The sequence below is a fragment of the Ochotona princeps genome, chromosome 10 (genome assembly GCF_030435755.1).
Source record: "Ochotona princeps isolate mOchPri1 chromosome 10, mOchPri1.hap1, whole genome shotgun sequence".
Taxonomy (NCBI): Eukaryota; Metazoa; Chordata; class Mammalia; order Lagomorpha; family Ochotonidae; genus Ochotona; species Ochotona princeps.
In genome coordinates this window covers 15,154,056-15,174,337 of record NC_080841.1, presented here as the reverse complement: position 1 = coordinate 15,174,337, position 20,282 = coordinate 15,154,056, and the positions used below count along the sequence as shown (strand labels likewise).

General features: G+C 55.4%; 1 protein-coding gene across 1 annotated transcript in view; it reads left to right on the top strand.

Moving 5' to 3' along the window:
• PLEKHA6 (pleckstrin homology domain containing A6) overlaps positions 1-14,624 on the top strand; it is a 135,165-nt gene extending 120,541 nt beyond the window's left edge. The window contains 11 exon segments of the mRNA XM_058669050.1: positions 809-920; positions 1,496-1,635; positions 2,407-2,556; positions 3,675-3,792; positions 3,986-4,092; positions 5,687-5,863; positions 9,789-9,956; positions 10,051-10,184; positions 10,625-10,770; positions 14,510-14,581; positions 14,584-14,624. Of these exon segments, the coding sequence (XP_058525033.1) occupies positions 809-920; positions 1,496-1,635; positions 2,407-2,556; positions 3,675-3,792; positions 3,986-4,092; positions 5,687-5,863; positions 9,789-9,956; positions 10,051-10,184; positions 10,625-10,770; positions 14,510-14,581; positions 14,584-14,624 (1,365 nt within the window).
• Positions 14,625-20,282: the final 5,658 nt, after the last annotated feature.

Sequence of the window (20,282 nt, the reverse complement as noted above, 5' to 3'; positions counted from 1 at the left end):
CTCAAATGGGCACCAGATCGAGTCCTGGCTGCTTCACCTCTAACCCTGCTAATGCATCTGGGAAAGCAGTGGAGGATTGCCTAAGTGCTTAGAACCCCGCACCCACAAGGGAAACCTAGATAAAGTTCCCGGCTTCTGGCTTTGGCCTGACCCAGCCCTGGCCATTGAAGCCATTTGGGGAGTGAACCAACAGATGAGAGACTTCTTTTTCTCTCTCTCAAATAAAAATAATTTTTAAAAAAACATTGGAAACAGACATGTAAATATAAGCATTTAGTGACACTGAAGAAATTTTTGTAGCATTTCAGACCACGAGGGACTGTCCCTTCAGGGCTGTGGTAGACGCAGTCTGCAGGGAGGCGGGAGGCTGGACCAGGTGACCTTCAGAGCTCTCCTTGCCTTGTCCTTTTCTCCAGCTGGCTTTGCGAGCCCATCATTCACTGCAGTCTTAGCCCCCATGTCCCCATTGCCTTCCTGTCTCCCTCCTGCTAACGGAAGTCATCTCTCCCTTGCACCTGGCTGGGCAGGGCGAAGTGATGCCTCTCCTTACCCAGGGGACCTAATCCCACCGTGTCCCACGGGCAAGCCACCACACCTGATGTCCCCTGGGCAAGCTCAGGAGGCCAGTTCCTCCTCCTTGTACAGTTCCAGGACAGCTTTTTATGGAGATTGACAAGGTAGAGGCTGCCCATGTGTGTGCATGTAGGCAGGCCTCTTGCTCCTGCTGGTCCAGGCCTGTCCAGGCTGAGGGGGTGGGCCGGGCGTTCCTTGTGGCTGCTTCCTTTGACTCTCTCTGTGGCTGTTGCAGAATGAAACCCTCAACAGGCAGATCCAGAAGGAGATCTGGCGCATCCAGGACGTCATGGAGGGACTGAGGAAGAACAACCCGTCCCGGGGCACGGACACGGCCAAGCACAGAGGTGGGTGTGGCCCTGCCGGCCTACTGGCCTTCCTCCTTCACCAGGAATGCTCGGGGGTCTCTGGCCTCCAGCCTATACCTGCCATCTTCCCCTGCCGCCCTGAGCCATTCAGCACCTTCTCTGGACCCCAGGGTGGGGTGGGCTTCTCTTTCCCCCTCCCCACCAGCATGGACCACGTGGGCCACTTGGAGACACTGTTGGCTTTAGAAAAGCTCCAAGAGCCCCTGCACGTCCCAACTCCTGAGCTTGTGGATGACTGGTGGTCTCTCCCCTCTTGCTGGCCCCTTGAGCCCCAGGGCCACCAGTTGGTTTTTGCCAACCCTTGGAGGGCAGTAGCAACATCTCCATTCAACTCCCTCTCTGCCTGACACCTGTCGGCACCAGCCTGTGGCCCCTGCACCTGCTCTAACTGCCCTAGGGAGGCTGGTGGCCCTGAGATACAATGTCCTCCTCCTGCAGCCCTGGGTAGGTCGTTATCTCGCCGCCTCCACTCACAGGGTCCATATTCATACCAGCCCACACCCCTTTCTCATCCTTCACCCATCTCGCCTTCTTTCTCTCCCACCCACCCCAAGGAGGACTCGGCCATTCGGCCACCTACAGCTCCAACAGCCCAGCCAGCCCTCTCAGCTCTGCCAGCCTCACCAGCCCCCTGAGCCCCTTCTCTATGGTGTCTGGCTCCCAGGGGTCCCCCACCAAGCCCGGTTCCAATGAGGTAAGCGGGAAGAATGGAGCCAAGGCAGGGAGGGAGGGGGAGTGTAGGAGCCCCACTCAGAATCTGTCCCTTGCCTCACTGTGCAAACTTCATCTCCTGGGGCTCTCGTTCAGGAGAACCATTCTCATTGCCGGCTACCCAGCCCCTCCGTCTGTGCTTGTCTCTTGTCCTCCTGAGCCCCCTCCCAGGAAGTCTCTCCCTGGCACCCCGGAGGTGAGCAAAAACAGCCAGACCTCTGAGACCCAGGTGGCTGAGGCCAGGATGGGCACTCCTCAGACAGCCAGACAGCAGGTGCTATGGATGGGCTGGGGATGAAGGAGACTCACGCACCACCCCCAGTAGTTGAGTGGGCTCACCCACAGTAGCCCAGCAGTAGGTGAACACGGGGACGAATATCTAGCAATGGAGCCTTGTGGCTCAGACAGGGAATACACAGATGTTCCCGACAAGGGGAGGGGACCAAGGAGGGGCACCTTAGAACCTGCACAGCTGGAGGGACATGGGAAAAACAGGTGCAAAGGCTGGCCGGAGACCAGCCGGGCGGTGCAGCAGCAATGACAAGCAGAACTGGGCAGGGTGGGGGGAGGAGGAAGTGATGGGCAGGTGGCGACTGCCATATCCAGGCAGGGTGGCAGTGCAACATTCCTGGTTGGCCCACCTTTCCATAATGTCACTGTTGTTGTTGCCACCTGCCTCCTCTAACACTCTTTTCTCCTGCTCTCACAGTGGCTGCTCCGCTCTGCCTAATGCTCTGGCTTCTCTCTGCCTCAGGAATCTGGCCCGCCTCGGCCTCCCCTCCCCAAAGCCTACGTCCCCCTGGAGTCCCCTCCAACTGTCCCTCCACTCCCTAACGACAGCCGCTTCTGGCCCTATCCCACCTCCCCTTCTTGGCACCGCAGTGGCGAGACAGCCAGGGGGCAGGTACCTGGCACCCTTGGGTCTTGGAGAGGGTGGGGTACATGGGCAAAGGGCCAGGCAAGGTGGTAAGGGAGGACGTGGGAGTTGTCTCTCTTTTTCTCGGGGCTGTCTATGGACCTGGTCCTTTGCCCTGGCTGCTGGCATAGGGCAAGGGCCAGCTGGGGGAGTCATGGCCATCGCACCCCTTCTTGCTGTCTGTGGATGCTAGGAAGTGAATCCCACTCATAACTGCAGGGGTTGTGTTCAGCCCGCCCTGCCTCCATGGACTGCCAGAGTCCTTCCCATCTCTACCTGTCCTCTGCCTGATTTTAAGCTCTGACCCTCCCAGAGCTGTCCCTGTCTCAGCCTTGTCTGTGTCACCCTCGGTGGGCTGGCTCCACGAGCCCCTGGAGTGTAGGGATCCTTGGTTCCTTTCCCTGCTGCCCGGGCTCCTTCTCTTGCCTGGCTCCCCAGTTGGGATCCAGGAAAGGTGCTGGTGGCCTTGGAAGAGGCAGTGTGGTGAGTAGACTCTGGGGAGATGGACGTGGCCACCCTGGCTCTGCTGTGTGTCATTGACACGACCCTGAGGGGGTCCCCTGGTGAGTTGGGCAGAGCAGGTAACACACCCTAGTCTGAAAGGTGCAGAAGTTGGAAGGGCCATGCGTTCTGGCTGGGTGGGAGCCAATGCTTCTCCCCTCTGGCCTGGTTTTCTTCCTGCATGTTCTCACCGAGAGCCTAAGAGGTGGCTGGAAGGATGTAAATGAGCTCCCAGCACCCAGAAGCCTGGTACCAAGGCTGCTTGCCCACTTGAGTCTCAGGTGGAATTCTAACAAAATCCTCAGGAATCCGGGCCCCGCAGCACCCTCCTCTGGCCGTTCCTGACCCCACTGCTCAGGGCTTGTGAGATGGAGGGATCTTTCGGTAGGGTTTCCCCTTGAATCCCTCCTGAAGCTCTCCTTCACTCAAGCTGGCCCAGCACTGACCAGCCTTAATGGGCAGAAACTGGAAGCTCCAATGTCCAGCTGACCCCTGTAGAATCATCCTGTGAGCTCCCAGCCATTGCTACACAAGAAACTACCACTGGGGGCCATGTCCCCGGCGGCCACTGTAGCATCAGCCACATTCTCTTCCTTCCTCCTCAGTGCAAGACCAGCTACGAGCCAAGCAAGAAGGATCCCCTCCAGGACGCCCCCCACGACATCAGCCTTGTGCCCACTAGGCAAGAGGTAGAAGCCGAGAAGCAAGCTGCTCTCAATAAAGGTACTTCCTGTCTCATCCCCCACGTCCACCTTCCACCCTCACAGGGACACCCAGAGGGGCCCTGGTGCTTATTCACACCCAAGGGGGCACTTGCCCCACGCCAGGCTTTAACCTGCGAGTGGGAGGCACTGAGTCTCCACCACTTCCTTCGTGCTCTCCACGGGGCCCCTCCCTACTGCCTGTCTCCTTGCAGTGGGCATCGTGCCGCCACGGGCAAAGTCGCCAGCCGATGAAGAGGTGACCCCATCGGCAGTGGTGAGGAGGCCCGCCAACGGGCTCCCCAACGGGCTGGCCTCTCGGGTGAGTGTGTGCTCCCTTGGGGAATCCCCCTCCTGTTGAGGGACACAGGCCAGGCAAGGGAGGGAGACCTCGCAGGGCAAGAGCTCCACTGGTGGGAGGGAACTTTTCCTTGAGAGGGACAACAGTGCATGATGCAGATGAGGGGTGCTGGGACGCAAGGCATGGCGCAGGTGTGGCAGCCAGCGGCATCAGAGTGAATGTCCAGGCCAAGGCAGCAGGCTCCTCTCTGCCGGGGGTTAGCAAATGACCGTGGACCCAGAAACCCGGAACGACACACACTTTCATCCTGTAAACTGAGATCAAAGCATCAGTAGGGTTGGTCCATGCTGAGGCTGCCTGTCCCGCCTTGCTCCCAGCTGCCAGCAGCATTGCTGGGCTTGGAGGCTCGCATCCGGTCTCTGCCTCCATCTTCATGCCCCCTCCCTCTCTGGGTACCCTCTCCTTTTCTCTCTCTTATAAGTCCTGCCCCTTGCTGGATGGGGGCCACCCTAATTCAGGAGGAGCTCCCGAACTTGGTCACATCGGTAGAGACCTCTTTCCAAATATGGTTACGGCCACAGACTTCAAGAGTTAGGACTGTGATCCCCATGTGTTGCACCTGTTCCACTTGCAATATATAGTCATACCACCCACACAACCCCTTGAAGTCTCAACCCATGACCATCACTTCCCTCATCGCCTTTGTGTCTGAGGGATACTGCAGGCTTCTTGGGGCAAAATTCTGCTCATCTGTGTAACTAGAAGATGAATGAATCTGCTTCTAGAATACAAAGCTGGGACGACCCGGATGTCATCCCTGCCCCCAGAAGAAGCCTCCGCGGCTGGCTGCCCTGCCTCCTGGGCCAAGAGGCCCGGGAGCCTCATTCATAAGCACTGGCCCTCTGGTCCCAGAACCCTTGACTTTGTTCTCAGAATCACTCTTCCTTTTTGTAGCCAAACAGCTCTGTTAGCCCGTTTCCTGTCTGCAAAGTCCATAGAAACCTGTAAACACTTCCATCTTCCTGTCCAATTCAGTAGAAGTTGGCAGTATTTCTGCAGACAACACATCCTCAAAAACCTTGTAGGTCTCTTGTGTATTTCAAGGAGTCCCACCAAATAAACTTGTGTCTGTTTCTGATTTCTGAGCTTTTCGACTGCCATGCCAAGTCCCGTGGTGCCTCATCTGTCCACCAAAATGTCACCCACCCTTCAGGATGCACTTTCCCAACAGCGCATGTTTCACCCAGGCCTTGTGTATAAATTGGAGAGGCTCAGGAAAATAAAGACTGGACAGTCCCTTCTCACCTAGTTTCCTTTTGTTTCACAGTAAGTGCTAAGAAAAACCAGGCTGCACCTCTAGTCTCCCAGTCACAAAGCCACATCCTGCACCTGCCCACTCTGGTTTCCAGTGTGGGTTGCATCACATTGCTGCCACGCGCTGCAGAGGCCGCCTCTGCTTGCTAAAGATCCGCTCCTCATCCCTTCTGAGGCACCTGCAGTGTCCATAGGTGGCAGGGCAGCCGCAAGAACTTGGCCAGGCCTTGGGTCGGGGCTGATGCGAGACACTGGGTGGCAGTTGGGGTACACCTGTGAGAGCCCTGTTTTCCCACCGCAGCAGGAACGCCCCAAGAGTGCACTGTTTCCTGGCGAGGGGAAGGTGAAGATGAGCGTGGAGGAGCAGATCGACCGCATGCGGCGGCACCAGAGCGGCTCCATGAAGGAGAAGCGGAGGAGCCTGCAGCTGCCCGCCAGCCCTGCCCCTGAGCCCAGCCCCCGGCCTGCCTACAAAGTGGTAATGTCTGCCCAGCCCCTCCCCCACCAGGCCAGCTGCCTGCCAACACCGCCCACCGTGGGGCATGGCCAACCTGGTCTAAAGAGTTTTGAAAACAAACAAACAAAAATACACAGAGAAAAGCTGAGCCCAGGGAAGAACTAGAGGAGGCATTTTTTTTTCCCCCAAGATTTATTTTTTTGAAAGGCAGAGAGAGGAAGAAGCAGATCTTCCATCAGTTGGTTCACTCCCCCAGGTGGCCACAATGGGATAGGCAGGAACCAGGAGCCAGGAGCTTCTTCTGGGTCTCCAATGTGGGTGCAGGAGCCCAAGCACTTGGGCCATCTTCCACCGCCTTCTCAGGTGCCTGGGCAGGGAGCTGGATTGGAAGTGGAGCAGCTGCCACCGGAGCTGGTACTCCCAAATGGAATACTGGCATTGCAGGTGGCAGCTTCAGCTATTTGCTGCCATCTAGCAGGCAAACCAACAATGAAAAACCTCTCGCTCTTCTCTCTCTGACTGTGATTTTCTTTTTTTCTTTTTTTTTTTTTTAGATTTTATTTTATTTTTATTACAAAGTCAGATATACTGAGAGGAGGAGAGATAGAGAGGAAGTGGAGCTGCCGGGATTAGAACCAGCGGCCATATGGGATCAAGGCGAGGACCTTAGCCACTAGGCCACGCTGCCGAGCCCTCTGACTGTGATTTTCAAATGAATAAATACATCCTTGGGGAAAGATTGATTTTAAAAAATAACTCAGGAACAGTGCACAGTAGGTTAAGCTGTCACCTGTAATGCTGGCATCCTCTATGAGCACCAGTTTGAGTTTCAGCTGCTCCGCCACAGATCCAGTTTCCTGCAAATGTGCCTGCAGTAGGAACCGAAGACCGCCCAACCCTTGTCCTGCCATCTGGGAGACCAGGATGGAGTTCCTGGCTCTTGGCTTCAGTTTGGCCCAGCTCTAGTTTGTTGTGCCCATCTAGGGAGCAGCAAACCAGTGTATGGAAGATTCTCTCAATTGCTCTCTGTAAGTCTGCCTTTCAAGTAAATAAACAAATCTTGGGGGGGGAGGAATAACTCACAGAAAAGAAAGACTTGATTATTTTCATTGAAATGAGTAATATAAAATTCAGATCATAGAAAATGGTACAAAATCCACCACTCAGAAACAGCCATTGCGCCTCCATGGCTAAATCCTCACCGTACAAGTGCCAGGATCCCATATAGGTGCTGGTTCATATCCCAGCTGCTCCACTTCCCATCCACCTCCCTGCTTGTAGCCTGGGAAAGCAATAGAGAATGGCCCAAAGCCTTGGGACCCTGCACCTGTGTGGGAGACCTGGAAGAAGTTCTTGGCTCCTGGCTTTAGATTGACTCAGCTCTGGCCATTGCAGACATTTGGGGAGTGAACCAGCAAATGGAAGATCTTCGTCTCTTCTTTCTATGTAAATAGGATCTGCCTTTCCAGTTAAAAGAAAAATGGAATATTTTTTAAAAGAAGAAGAAGAAAAGAAAGGAAATAGCCATCACTAATGCAAGGACTTCAAAAAGTTTGTGGAAAATTGGATTAAAATTTTAAAAGGGATCAAAATAAAAAATATGAACATAAGCACTATTTAGTCCAACCTGAGAGAATAGAGGGTCCTAGGAATTACTTAAGTCACTAAAGCCTTCCTAAAATTATGAATGGGAGAGAAGCACGTGTCCTACCAAGAGTCTTTAAGACTTGGAGACAAAGAGAAGTATAAGGAAACCGGATCAGACCTGGCAGGTGCGTGCCCCATGGTTTCCCTTCGGCTGCGGGGGGCAGGGTCATGGGACTGCTCTCTGGGAAGGACTCCTGGGTACTTCTCTCTTTCTTTCTTCCTTCTTTCCTTCCTTCTTTTCTTCCTTCCTTCCTTTCTGTCTTTTTCTTTTCGTTCTTTTTTCAGATTTATTTATTTTTATTGGAAATGCATATTTACAGAGACAAGGAGAGACAGAGAAATCTTTCATCTGTTGGTTCACTCCCCAAGTGGCTGTAACCGCTGGAGCTGGGCCAAACTGGAGCCCATGTGGTTCTGTCATCTGAGAGCGGAGGCCAAGCCGTTGAGCAGTCTTCGGCTGCTCTCCCAGGCACATTATCAGGGAGCAGGATCAAAAGTAAAGAGCTGGGACTGGATCCAGCACCATATGGGATGCTGGCTTTGCAGGCTGCAGCTTAATGCACTGTACCTCAACATTGGACCCTCAAAACTTTTTTAAAGGATTTTTTAAATTGGAAAGTCAGATTTATAGAGTGAAGGAGAATCAGAAAGATCTCCCATCCTTTGCTTCACTCCCGAAGTTGCAACAATGGTCAGTGCTGAGTCAATCCAAAGCAAGGAGCCAGGAGCTTCTTTCTGGGTCTCTGGTGTGGGTGCAGGGTCCCACGGCTTTGGGCTGTCCTCTATTGCTTTCCCAGGCACAAGCAAGGTGCTGGAAGGGAAGTGGAGCAGCCAGGATACGAACCTGTGCCCATATGGGATCCCGGGCATGCAAGGCAAGGACTTTAGCTACTAGGCTACTGCGCTGGGCCCCTCAAAACCTTTTTTATACCATGATAAACTCAGTTTTCTAATTCCTTTTCCCACGCACTCTTCAAGGTGCCTTTGTGTTTCTGGAACAGCGTGTCCACACCTGGCACTAGGTATGGGCACCTAGAACACCTACTGTGTGCTGCAGGTTCTGAGTCCCTTCTCTCTGTGACTTCATTTAATCCTTTTGTCATACTAACTTGGGAATTGCCATCCGTGTGCTACAGAGAGGAAGCCAGCTCAGAGCAGTTACCGGGCTCCTGGACTGCATAGCTAGTAAGCATAGAGCTGGGAGTAACTGAGTCTTTCCACTGAGTTTTAGAAATATCAAAACCCGGGGGCAGCCAGCATCCCATATGGGTGCCAGTTCAAGTCCTGGCTGCTCCACTTCCTATTCAGCTCCATGGTTATGGCCTAGCAAAGCAGCAGAGGATGGCCCAAGGGCTTGGGTCCCTTCATCGACATGGGTGACCTGGAGAAGGGTCCTGACTTTGCATCGGTCCAGCTCTGGCCATTGTGGCCAGTGGTCCAGCAGATGCAAAACCTGTCTCTTCTCTCTGTAACTCTGCCTTTCAAAGAGAAATCAATAAATCTTAAAAGGAAATCCCAAGCAAGTGTGAGTCACAAGTCCTGCCTTCAGATGGCTGACAGTGTTGGTGGATCTTTTTTTTTTTTATCTTGCTTAGTTTATGAGGGTACAAAGGATCAAGAGCTACAGGGTGAAAGTGGGTAATACCATTGTTTCCGCACTAATATTATCATTTTTCCCTGTATCTGGGGACAGGGGAGAAACAAAGGGAAAAGCCCCACCCAGCCTCCCACCCATCCCATATCCCCAACGGGAGGCGCGCTCCAAGGATCCTGCTTAAACAGTTTTGATAGTTCATCAGTTCTGAATTGCTGCCAATTTCTCAGTTCCAATCGCAATGAAACCTATTCCGAGTCCACTGGCTGACAGTCTTTTCATGGTTGGGGTTCTAAGATCAGCAGTTCAGTTGGAGGGATCTCCAAAGAAACTTCATCTGAGATGATCCCAGGCCTGATTGTTGGTGGATCTTATTGGTGGATCGGAGTTTCCATAATTATAAACAATCAGAAACCAGTGCAAGATGGCGGCTCAGCTGTGAATGTCTGTGAGTGACAGCCAAGTCTGGCTGTCTGTGAATGCAGAGTGTGACAGGGTGGAGAATGACATTGATGAGGTTTTGCCCCAGACGCCTTGTGAAGGATCAGACTCGGGGGACTCTAAGCGACAGAGCGGGCAGTGGAAGCTGTAGGGTGGCAGCCAGATGTCACACTCCAGGCAGGGAGAGCAAGGAGGTGGCCATGGCTACAGCTACCCCCGAGGCATGGGTAGCAGTGCTGTGGCCGTGACAATGCCGTCTGCCAGGTGCGCCGTCACCGCAGCATCCACGAGGTCGACATCTCCAACCTGGAGGCGGCCCTGCGCGCCGAGGAACCTGGCGGGCAGGCGTACGAGACACCACGGGAGGAAATCGCCCGGCTGCGCAAGATGGAGCTGGAGCCCCAGCACTACAACGTGGACATCAACAAGGAGGTGGGCAGAGCTCCAGAGCGGGGGCCGGAGCAGCTGGGTGGTGCAGAGGTGGCCCCAGCCAGCATGCAGGGCCCTGACCCCCGTGCCTCCCCAGCTCTCCACCCCAGACAAAGTCCTCATCCCTGAACGCTACATTGATCTGGAGCCCGACATCCCTCTGAGCCCCGAGGAGCTGAAGGAGAAGCAGAAGAAGGTGGAGAGGATCAAGACGCTCATTGCCAAGTCCAGGTAACAATCCTGGACCAGCCTCACCTCCTCCGCCCACCATGGGACCCAAGATGTCACAGTGGCACGGGCCTCCTGCATTGGCTCCAAGCTGAGCAGATGGGCCCTTGGGCCCTGGCCGGTGCAAGGCTGCCACTGCAGGTGCCAGAGACACCTGCCTGCTCAGGGCCAGCCGTAGCACTGAGACCAAGCCAGAGGCTCACCCTCTGCCAGCTGCTGCATCCTTAAGGCTGCTTTGAGACTCTTAATTCGTTGGGTAGGGCTCCCAGCTGTGCATTGCCAGTGTCCCCCTCACACCTGGGGACACCTGCTGGGCACCAGAGGCTGCACATTTGGCAGACCCTGGCCCTCCCCACAAACCTTAGTCCCCAGGGGGACCCCACCCTCCCCAGCCAGCTGGACCCTGCCGCGCCCTCCATGTCTATGTGTCTGTGCCTCCTCAGTATGCAGAACGTGGTGCCCACCGGCGAGGGGGACTCTGTGGACGTGCCTCAGGACTCAGAGAGCCAGCTGCAGGAGCAGGAGAAGCGGATTGAAATCTCCTGTGCCCTGGCGACCGAGGCCTCCCGCAGGGGCCGCATGCTGTCTGGTGAGAGGGGCTGGGCCTCGCTCTGCCAGGGAGACCAGCTGACCAGGTGTAGGGGAGGAAGTGCAGCCCTGCAACAGGGGCAGGGCCAGAGAGAGGCAGGGCCAGGCTGAACACCAGGTACTGTGCTAGGCTGGGGGGATGGGGAGCTATGTGCCAAAGAAGTGGGATTGCTGATTTGCAGGAATGCAGAGCCATTCTGCCTGGGCAGGACAGGGGCAGGCACACGCAAGACAACAGTGTGTGAGGAAGTGCTGAGAAGAGCCGGGAGCTCCAGGAGCGCCTCTCGCTTCTGGTTCTTGCTGCATGCAAATCCCAAGAATAAAGGAAGAAGATGGTGTGGCAGCCAAGGAGCTGGGAGGGAGGAGTGAGCACACTGGCTAACTGTAGGGGACCAAGTGCACTGGGTGAGGTTGGCACCAGCCGGGCAGCATCAAAGAGCTTGCATCTGGGCTCTGAAGCAGGAGCAAACTTGTGTATGAATGAGAGGACAGGGTGCGGTGCCTGGGCCACAGTTAAGAACATGACCCGGAAGGGAACCGTGGTTAGAGATAAGGTGGGCAGAAGCAAGAGAGACCAGGCGTGCAGACCACAGTCACAGAGAAGCCCCCAACCCCCCGCCCCAGGGCAAGAGTTGCAGCAAGCAGATGAGAGCCAAGGCTGGATGCTGCCTCTTGTGGGTGGTCGAGGAAGTTCAAGATGGACATCCAAATATCCTCCTCACGTCTGGAGGAGAGGGTGACATGTGATATCTGCTCAGAGAGCACCCCCAACACACAGAGCCACTCCACCTGTAAGGAGGGAGGCCTCTGCGGGACCTCCCTGTAGCTTATCTGCACAGTGAACTTGAACAAATTCAAAGAGCAAATTCCACCCTCTCTGGGCAAAGAGCAGCTTCCTGCTTGAAGCGGTGGAGCCACAGTGCTGTTTTGAAAACTGTGTCTCTGGCCTGGCCCCTGGCCGACTCTTAACCATGGGGCCCCAGTCCAGAGCTCAACACAAACCAACCGAATCACATTTCACACACACACACATACACACACACACACACACACACACACAGCTTACATTTCGGGGTGTGGGGGCCAAAAGCAGCCACTTTGACTTTTGCCAAAACCCCAACTATTTAAAGAAAAATGCCTATGGCTAGATTTCAGATTTAGCCCACCATCCCCACCTCCCCTGGCCTGTTGCCCAGATTCTCCCCAAGGCCAGGGCTACTCATGGGCACGTGCGGTATGAGCGTATGGGTTCACACCAGGGACACTGAATGTGTGGATGGGTGGAAGACACTGGCCAGGTGTTACCAGGAAGATGCAGAGCTAAGAATCCGCCCATGGGTGTGGGCACAGGTAATGCCCCCAAGCAAGGAAGACACTCATGTGTGGGCATCCACCTGACCTGTGGGAAGCTATGGCATCCAAGTTTGAGTGTGCAGTGTGCATGTCCGGGGAATGAGAGGCATGTTTGTATACATGGAGTTTGTATGTATGCATACATCTTGCATTGTTAGGGTTTTTTTTTTTTTTTAAGATTTATTTGAAAAGCAGAGTTAGAGAGAGAGAAAGAGAGAGAGATCTTCCATCCATTGAATCACTCTCCAAGTGGTGGTAATGACCAGCTCTGGGCCAGGCCAAAGCCAGGGACCCGGTGCGCCTTGCAGGTCTCCTACATGGGCACAGGGTCTCAAATATCCGGCCAACTTCCACTGCTTCCCCAGGTGTATTAGCAGGATTGCTGGATTGGGAGTGGAACACCCAGGGATTCAAACCTGCACTAATAGGGGATGCTGGCTTGGCAGGAGATGGTTTAGCCTGCTGTGCCACAGTGCTGGCCTCTGTAGTATTTGTGAACAAATGTCTGCGTGTACAAGATGAGAGGGTGTGCAGGCTGTGTGTGTGTGCATGCATACAGACTTGGTGAGTCTTATGACCACTCGCACTGTAACAGGGCATTTGTCCAAAATACATCTGTTGCATATATGAGCTTTCATTATTTCAAAGGACATACTTCTAATATGTATTTAGTATTTCTCTGCCTTTGTAAAGAGGCTACGTTTGCATAATTCAATTTTCTTCCTCGCTGAGTGCCACTTTAGTATCTTTCTTTTGCTGACTCCTGTTGAAGAGATGCCGTGAGCAGCTTCACTTGGCATAGATGTATTTGTAGTTATGCTGGGTGTTCTCCAGTTATCAGGTCTGCCTTTTACCAAAGATTCTTCTATTGTGTTTTCTTGTGCGTGATCTCTCCACTCCTTTCTCTCCTCCATTCCTGTCGTTTCTTGCCCCCCGTGGGTCACACACCCAGCACGTCAGCACCACTTGGAGCTGTGTGCGACCAAGGGAAATGAGCGAATCGGAACAGCCTCACCACACACGTTGTCCTTCTTGGGCCATCCCATGGTTGGCTATTGACTTATCTTTAAGTAAGAGTGATAAAGACAGGGGGACATCTCTTTGATTAACACCCCCAAATGGTCACCACTGCTGGAGACGGGCCAGGTTGAAGCCAGGAACCAGGATCTCTCCTGGTCTCCAACATGGCGGCTCATGTACGGGGACCCATCTTCTGCTGCCTTCCCAGAGGCACTTGCAGGAAACTGGACCAGCTAAGACTCAAGCGAGCACTCTGGTAGGAGATGCTGACTTGCAAGCAGCAGCTTACCCTGCTGCCCCCACAGCAGCTGCTGACTTGTTGATGTGTTAGACATGGAGGTGGCTGGACAACTGACTGCCAGCTCGGTGACGGAAATCTGCACACACACGTGTGTTTTGGGAGGGCCTGTGGATGTGTCTGTGCGTGCTTTAGCAGTGTGTTGGGTCACGTGACAGGGCACAGGCTGGGATGCTTACCCACGCTCCTGCCTGTGCGTGTGCAGTGCGTGCCCGTCCCACACACAGGTGGACAGAGCCAAGTCCGTGTGAGAGCTGTGCGGGTTGTGTGCACGAGTGGCCACAGGTGCACAGCAGCCACACCGGGCCTTTCTCGGGCACAGAAGGCAAGGAAGGTGACGCAGGAGTGGGAAGTTCATTGTCCAAGTCCTCCTGAGAGGGACGGCCGTGTGACCTGGCTGAGGTCCTTCTCAGAGCCAGGGCCCTGCCTGCCCTCCTGGCGCCTCTCAGTCACAGAGGATGCACGAAGGTTGGGGACTGCCATGTCTTTCCACATTGCTACTGTCAGCATGAGCTGGTAACCGTGAGAGAGTAAAATCTGCTTCACCCAGGTGTCATCACTCTGAGATGTGTCATGCTCCAAGCAGTAGCGACTGAAGGGGCCTCAACTGCCTGTAGGGGGGCCCTGGACGGTGCCCATGGGAACCCCCACTTCAGGCCAATCCCATACCCCCATAGTTGTGGAATGGGCTCATACATTGAGTCAGGGTCAGCGGGGCCATCTCTCCCTCTGCTTGCACATCGGATGGGATCCTGGCAGTTTGGACCAGGGTGAGTTGACTAGACTGTTGTCAGGCCTTGGGAAAGCGCTGTAGACACACAATGTCCAGAGAGGCCCTGGCTCGCCCGTTCGCCCTGCTGCTCAGTGGAGCCTGGATCTGGCCAGGCCTCCCCTGGGCCCTCCCCGTCCTCCATGGCACCCGCCTTGTGTGGGGGGGTGAGGACTGCTTTACCAGCTCCCCTCTCTGCTTGTCTCCCTGCCTCACTGCCTGCCTGGAAGAGGGGAGGCCTCGCTTGCTCTGGGCGCCCGCTCCCCTCCCATTCACACCCCTGTTCATTTCTGTTTCCAGTGCAGTGTGCAACCCCCAGCCCTCCCACCTCCCCTGCTTCCCCGATTCCACCAGCCAACCCCCTGCCGTCTGAATCCCCACGGGCGCCGACAGCAGCCAAGCCATGCGGCTCTGAGCTCTGACGTAAGCACTTTTCTGTATTTCATCCACCCTGGCTCTGGGTCCCTTTTTCCCCCTCCATTGCAGCTTCTCCCTGCCCCTGGTGCCTGTGTGCACGCTTCCCCCTCCCTCCGTGTATCCGTGTCCATCACGCTCCAGCCCGTGGCCGGCTCGTGGGGCTGCTTCTTGGAAGCCGCGATGCCCGAGGGCTTTGCTGATCCAGAAGCAGCCAGGGAATGGAGCTGCCAGTCTCGTCTGTCTGCTGTCGGGGAAGCTGCTTCCCCGACCCCCACCCCATACCCTGGCTATTTCCCATCTGCTCGGATACATGCAATCCCCCCCAGCCGGAGCCCCAGCAGCGCCCCTTTCCCTGCCCTCCCCGCCCCCTGCCCAGAGGTGTCTGTCTGCTCCCTGATCTTGTGGTAAATCACTGACAGCCAAGGCCATACATGCCCCTTCCCTGAGAGCTCAGTGTCAGCTAGGAGTGAAAGAGCCACTGACCTCTGGGCTGGAGGGAGTAGGTGGGTCCCCCCACCTCCAAAGGGGCCCAGCTGTTCTCAACCTACTTCTCTTTCCTGCAGTACAAGCCCTGGCCCAGGCCAATGCTGCGAAGCTCCACAGAGCCACGTTCTGAGGCTGCCTGCGGAGGTCCTGGTTCTCCACCCGGCCCCTTATTGCTGTGCTGCCAAGGGATGCTCCGGGGAGCCCTGCTGGGGCCGGGCTGCGACCAGGAGGAGCGTGGATGCCCGAAGTCCACACCCCCATGGCACCCCTCCCTGACGCCCTCGCTGCTGCTCATGCTGTCTGCGATCCTGGGCTGGCTGGAGGTGGCGCAGTGGGGAGTACTGCGCTGGGTGATGCCCAGGTCACCGGGAGCTTCCGCCTGGCTGGGGCCATGTTGGTCCTACTGGAACACTCCCTGATGGGGCGCCTGGCCAGGGAGCAGCAGACCTTCGACTGTGTGGGTGAGAGGAGGCCGGGGCTGTGCTGTGTGTCTCACAGTTGTGGCTGACACCAAGGACAGAGCCTGCCACCTACCTTGGGTCCCGCCCTGTGCCTGGCCCCCTCGGGGCGGTGATGTATTCCAACTGTAGGATACTCCCCAGGGGCCCAGCGGAGACTGACCACCTGCTTGAGCCAAAGACCAGAGGAGGAGAGATGAGGACAGGCTCCCGGGGTCCCAGAGGAGCCAGTGCTGGCTGAGGACAGGGAACAGCAGGTGGAACAGTGTCTGAGGGCAATGGTGTCAGAGACAGGAGAGGAACTGGGAGAGTGAGGGGCAGGGACAGAGCCAGAGATGTTTGCAAGTGCCGAGGGCCAGAGGGATACGGAGAGGCCGGGAGAAGATGGCAGGATTGGTTGTCCAGGGAGGAGGCTGGGTTTGATCCAGATGGCCTGCCCAGCCACACCCCCTTCCCTCTTCATCCACAGGATGGGGTGGGATGGGGGGGCCACCTGGGGTGCTCCACAGTGGAGCAGGGACTGAGATGAGGGAGAGAGGCAGAGAGCAGCCATTTGACTCTGTCTAGGTACAGGTTAGGGGCAGAAACAGGACCTGTGTGGTGCAGGGTACAGCCGGCCTGGGGCCTCGCCTGAGCCGCCTCTAACCCGTTGCTGATGGAGTGTCCTGTAGTCCAGCTGAGAGTGTGGCCTGGGGAAGGAAGTGAGGCTGGTGAGGGGAGAAGGGGGCTTTGTGGCAGCCACTATACCTAGCCAGCGCAGGCCAGAGATTGCCTGGGAGGAAGATGTCACGCCCCTTGGCCTTTTGTTTGCCAGAGCGGTTGCCCGGGACCTTCCACCCGACTTCCAGCAGCTCCAAGAACAGCTACTTTCTCTCCCACCAGTTGTGGCCAGGACCATTGCTGGTTCATATGCAAGTAAAGATGATGGTTGGTTCAACAACTAGTGGTCGCACACCTGGGATCTCCAGGCACTGTTCTAGGTGCCTAGGATATTCTCACGCTGCAGAATGAGGGGCTTCTATGACCTTTGACCTTCGCCCCTCCCAGGCTGAGTGAAGCCTCCGTGTCTCCATCTGCCACCTGCGCTGTTGGATTGGCTCAAGTCTCCCCTCCGTGTAGACTGATGGGTGTGGCTGGCTCCAGGTCCCTGCCCCCCATACCCCTTATCCTGCCACAAGAAGCAGGACCCCCAACACGCTTTTTCCCTTTGTCTCTACCCCCCCTTTTTTATAGTGATGTTTTTAGAAATACGTGTGTGACATGCCGGGACATGCTGCCCCCTCTCTCTCCCCTCCTACTCCATAAAGCTGGCTCTTTATGTTGCTTCACATGCCTTAATATATGTTTGATGGAGATGAAAACATCCAGATATATATGTAATATATAGAAATGTTCATTCGGATGTCTGATCCCTGCCTTCTGCCCTGCCCCTTGTCACTCCTAGATTTCCCAGTACGTTTACTGGCGTGTCACAGCTATCTGTACCCCGTGCCATTTTGATCCCAAAGAAGGGGAGAGGAAAGACTTATTTTAAGACAGATCTATTTTATGCTTTTGTTAGAAAAGCAAATTTATTTTCAAGATGTGCAATGTCTGGGTGGGATGGGTGGAGGGGTGAGGAGACGGGGAGGTGGCTGCCTCCGGGTCCCCCTGCCCCCCCGCTGCCTTTCCCTCATCATGTTCTGCCCTCGGATGGTCCCCAGGGCTCACCCAGGGCACCAGTTTGCAAACATCAGGATATGGCAACACTGTCTACTCCGGGGCTCCCAGAAAAGATGCATTGCTCCCAGAGCAAATGTTTACAAATGCCAACGGGCAGTGGGCACACCCCCCACCAGGCTCCTGCACCACCCTCCTCCCCCTGTTGGGAAGGACAGGATGCCTGCACTCCCGCTAGACCCATGATGTTGCGAAGCCCAGAGGCAGCACTGTGGCGCCGCTGAGCCATCCCTGGTGCTTCGGCACTGACTCGTGGGTCTTTCACCTGTTCTCCCATTGGTCCCTCCCTGGTCTGGGTCACACATGTGCCGCCCACCTCCCTTTGTGTCCCTTCTCCTTGGGAGGGGTAGTTCAGGGGCAGCTTCAGACTGGCCCAGTACTCTTTGCCCTCCAAATTGCTGGTGGACCGCTGAGGGGGCTGAGGAGGGCAGCTGCCTTGCGAGGCTTGGGGCAGCAGGAAGAGTCTGTCCCGATCCAAAATCAAAGGTTTGGGGCCAACCTCACGACCCTGGCTCTCTCTGCCACCCTGCTCCCAGCCTAGAGCATGCTGCAAGTTATGGACAGGACAGAGCTGAGTAACCCACCTGAGGGGAAGCCCCAGTGGCTCAGGCTGAGACCTTCCTGTTAGCACATACCTCCCTGGTCACCAACCACCAGGCTGCCCTCAAACCCTGCTACTGTCACTTTAAACGAGGTTGCAAGCCGCATGCACACTCAGTCCACTTCCTTTGTGAGAGGCCTGTTCTTGGGGGGCAGGGCTGAGGACAGTACAATGGAGGTCATTCCTTTCCCTTGTGCCCCTTCCACCTGGCAGCTCATACAGAAAATATGAAATATATATATATACATACATACATATATCTATTTATGCACATCCGAGGGCCAATTTGACTTGCTAGTATTAGACAATAAAACCTACAAGGACATGTTTGATCTCAGTGTCTTTCTTTAGTAAAGTGGCCTTAGAAGAAGCGCCATGGTTAGAGACACATGGGAGGGGCTGCATGGCCGTTGCACCCCTCGGTGTCTTTGGCAGCCTCTGGTGTCTTTGGCAGCCAGCGGCCCCGCCCCCTTAGCAGGTGGCATCGCAGCACACCCATGGAAACTTCAGCATTGAAGAATCCCAGTCAGCCCTGCATTTGTTATCTCACGAGTTTGTATGAACGCAATACAGGAAATAAAAGGGATGGTTTGTACTCATGGTGTGCGTGTGTTTCTCTGTGGGTCCACAGCTGTGGTGGGAAAGGCGGCAGCGAAGGTGAAGGGGTAAGGGGCCGGGCTGGGTACGATGCCCCCACTGCCCCTGTGGCTCAGTATTGGTTATCCAGCCGGAGTCCTGGCATCTCCCAGAAGGCCTGGCCTTCCTGGCAGCTGGGACTATCACCATGCCCCCCACAACCAGGATGTTACAATGCTCGGTTCTATGGCTGCACACCATGGAATAGAAGAGTTGGACGTTCAGGGCCCAAAGCAACCTGGGTTTGTCATTGAGCCAGGGGTAGGGTGGTGGGAGGCAAAGTCAGTCCCCACCCAGCCTTTTTTAAATTATTATTTATTATGTATTGGAAAGGCATATTTTATAAAGAAGGGGAGATAGGAAGATCTTCCATCTGCTCGTTCATTCCCCAAGTGGCCTCAATGCTGGAGCTGAGCTGAGCAGAAGCTGGGAGCCAGGAGCCCTCTTTGGGTCTCCCATGTTGGCCATCCTCTGCTGTTTCCCAGGCCATGAGCAGGGAGTTGGCTGGGAAGTGGAGCAGCTAGGGTACAAACTGGTGCCCATATGGGATCCTGGCACTCACAAAATGAGGATTTAGCCATTGAGCCATCATGCTGGGTCCCCACAGCAGCCTTTCCTGATGACTACACAATGCCCTGCATTCTGCATTTCATCACCAGCATCACCACAACAGCCTCCCAGGCGCCTGCAGCCCCAGACACTTGACATACTTCCGCTGGAAGGTGCCTATTGATGCACAACCTTTGGAGCTCCGGGGAGGACCAGGTCAGGGCTTTGCCGTGGAAACCTCACCCTGAGGAGAGAGAGCAGAAGCCCGGGATGCTCCAGGTAGGTGGTGGAGAGAGGAGTGCACTGAGGAAATGGCTTGCCAGCAGGTGCTTTGGGGGTGAGGGGAGGGGCAGGTGGGTGCAACTTCTGACTCCTGAGGGTGCTCCAGTTTGGTGTCTGTAGCTGCTGTAGGACCCCAGAGCCCTGTTCTCACTGAAGGGCCAGCAGGGCACTGGTCGTGGCCATCTGAGAACCTGTGACATCCCAAGGACAGCTAGAAGCCCTGATATCTTTGGCTTCTCAAGGACACTGGGACCAGACGTGACCCCTGAGGCTCAGCAGGGGTGTGCTGGAGAGGACTGTGAGGTTGCAGCACGTCACTGGGTGGCTCTGTGTCCAAGCACATGGACCAGCGCTGCCCGCAGAGGGTGCTGCAGGACACTGCCTGCTCCCCCCGGAGCCAGCCAATACAGCCTCTGGTGGAGTCAGCTTGTAGTTTAGAAAAATATCAAGGAAGGGAAAATGTACGTTAAAAATCACTTCATGGCCAGCCCAGGAGGACGGGAGCTCTAGGACGAAGTGATCATTTATTATCTTTTCGTAAAACTAAAATTATGACTGAGTCATTGTTCTATCCAATCTTTTATTTATGTGGGTTTTCTCTGAGAAGCAGGCAGAGATCTCCTAGCCACTGGTTTACTCTGCAAATGTCTTTAAAGGGCAGCGCTGAGCCAAGCCGGGCAGAGGAACCCAAGGACTTGAACCTGCCATCTCCCAGAACACTCGTGCAGGTAAGCTGGAGTTGGGCGGGGGACAGGGCCAGAGGGGCAGAACCAGGACATGGGGTGCAGAGGTCCCAACTGGAGACTTAAAACAGGGCAGAGTAACAGACAGAGGTACAGAGAACCACCCTGGGACTGTCCCTAGGGCTGTGGACAAGGGCCTCGGAGAGCTCAGGAATCCTGGACACACAGGGTGGGAATTGGGG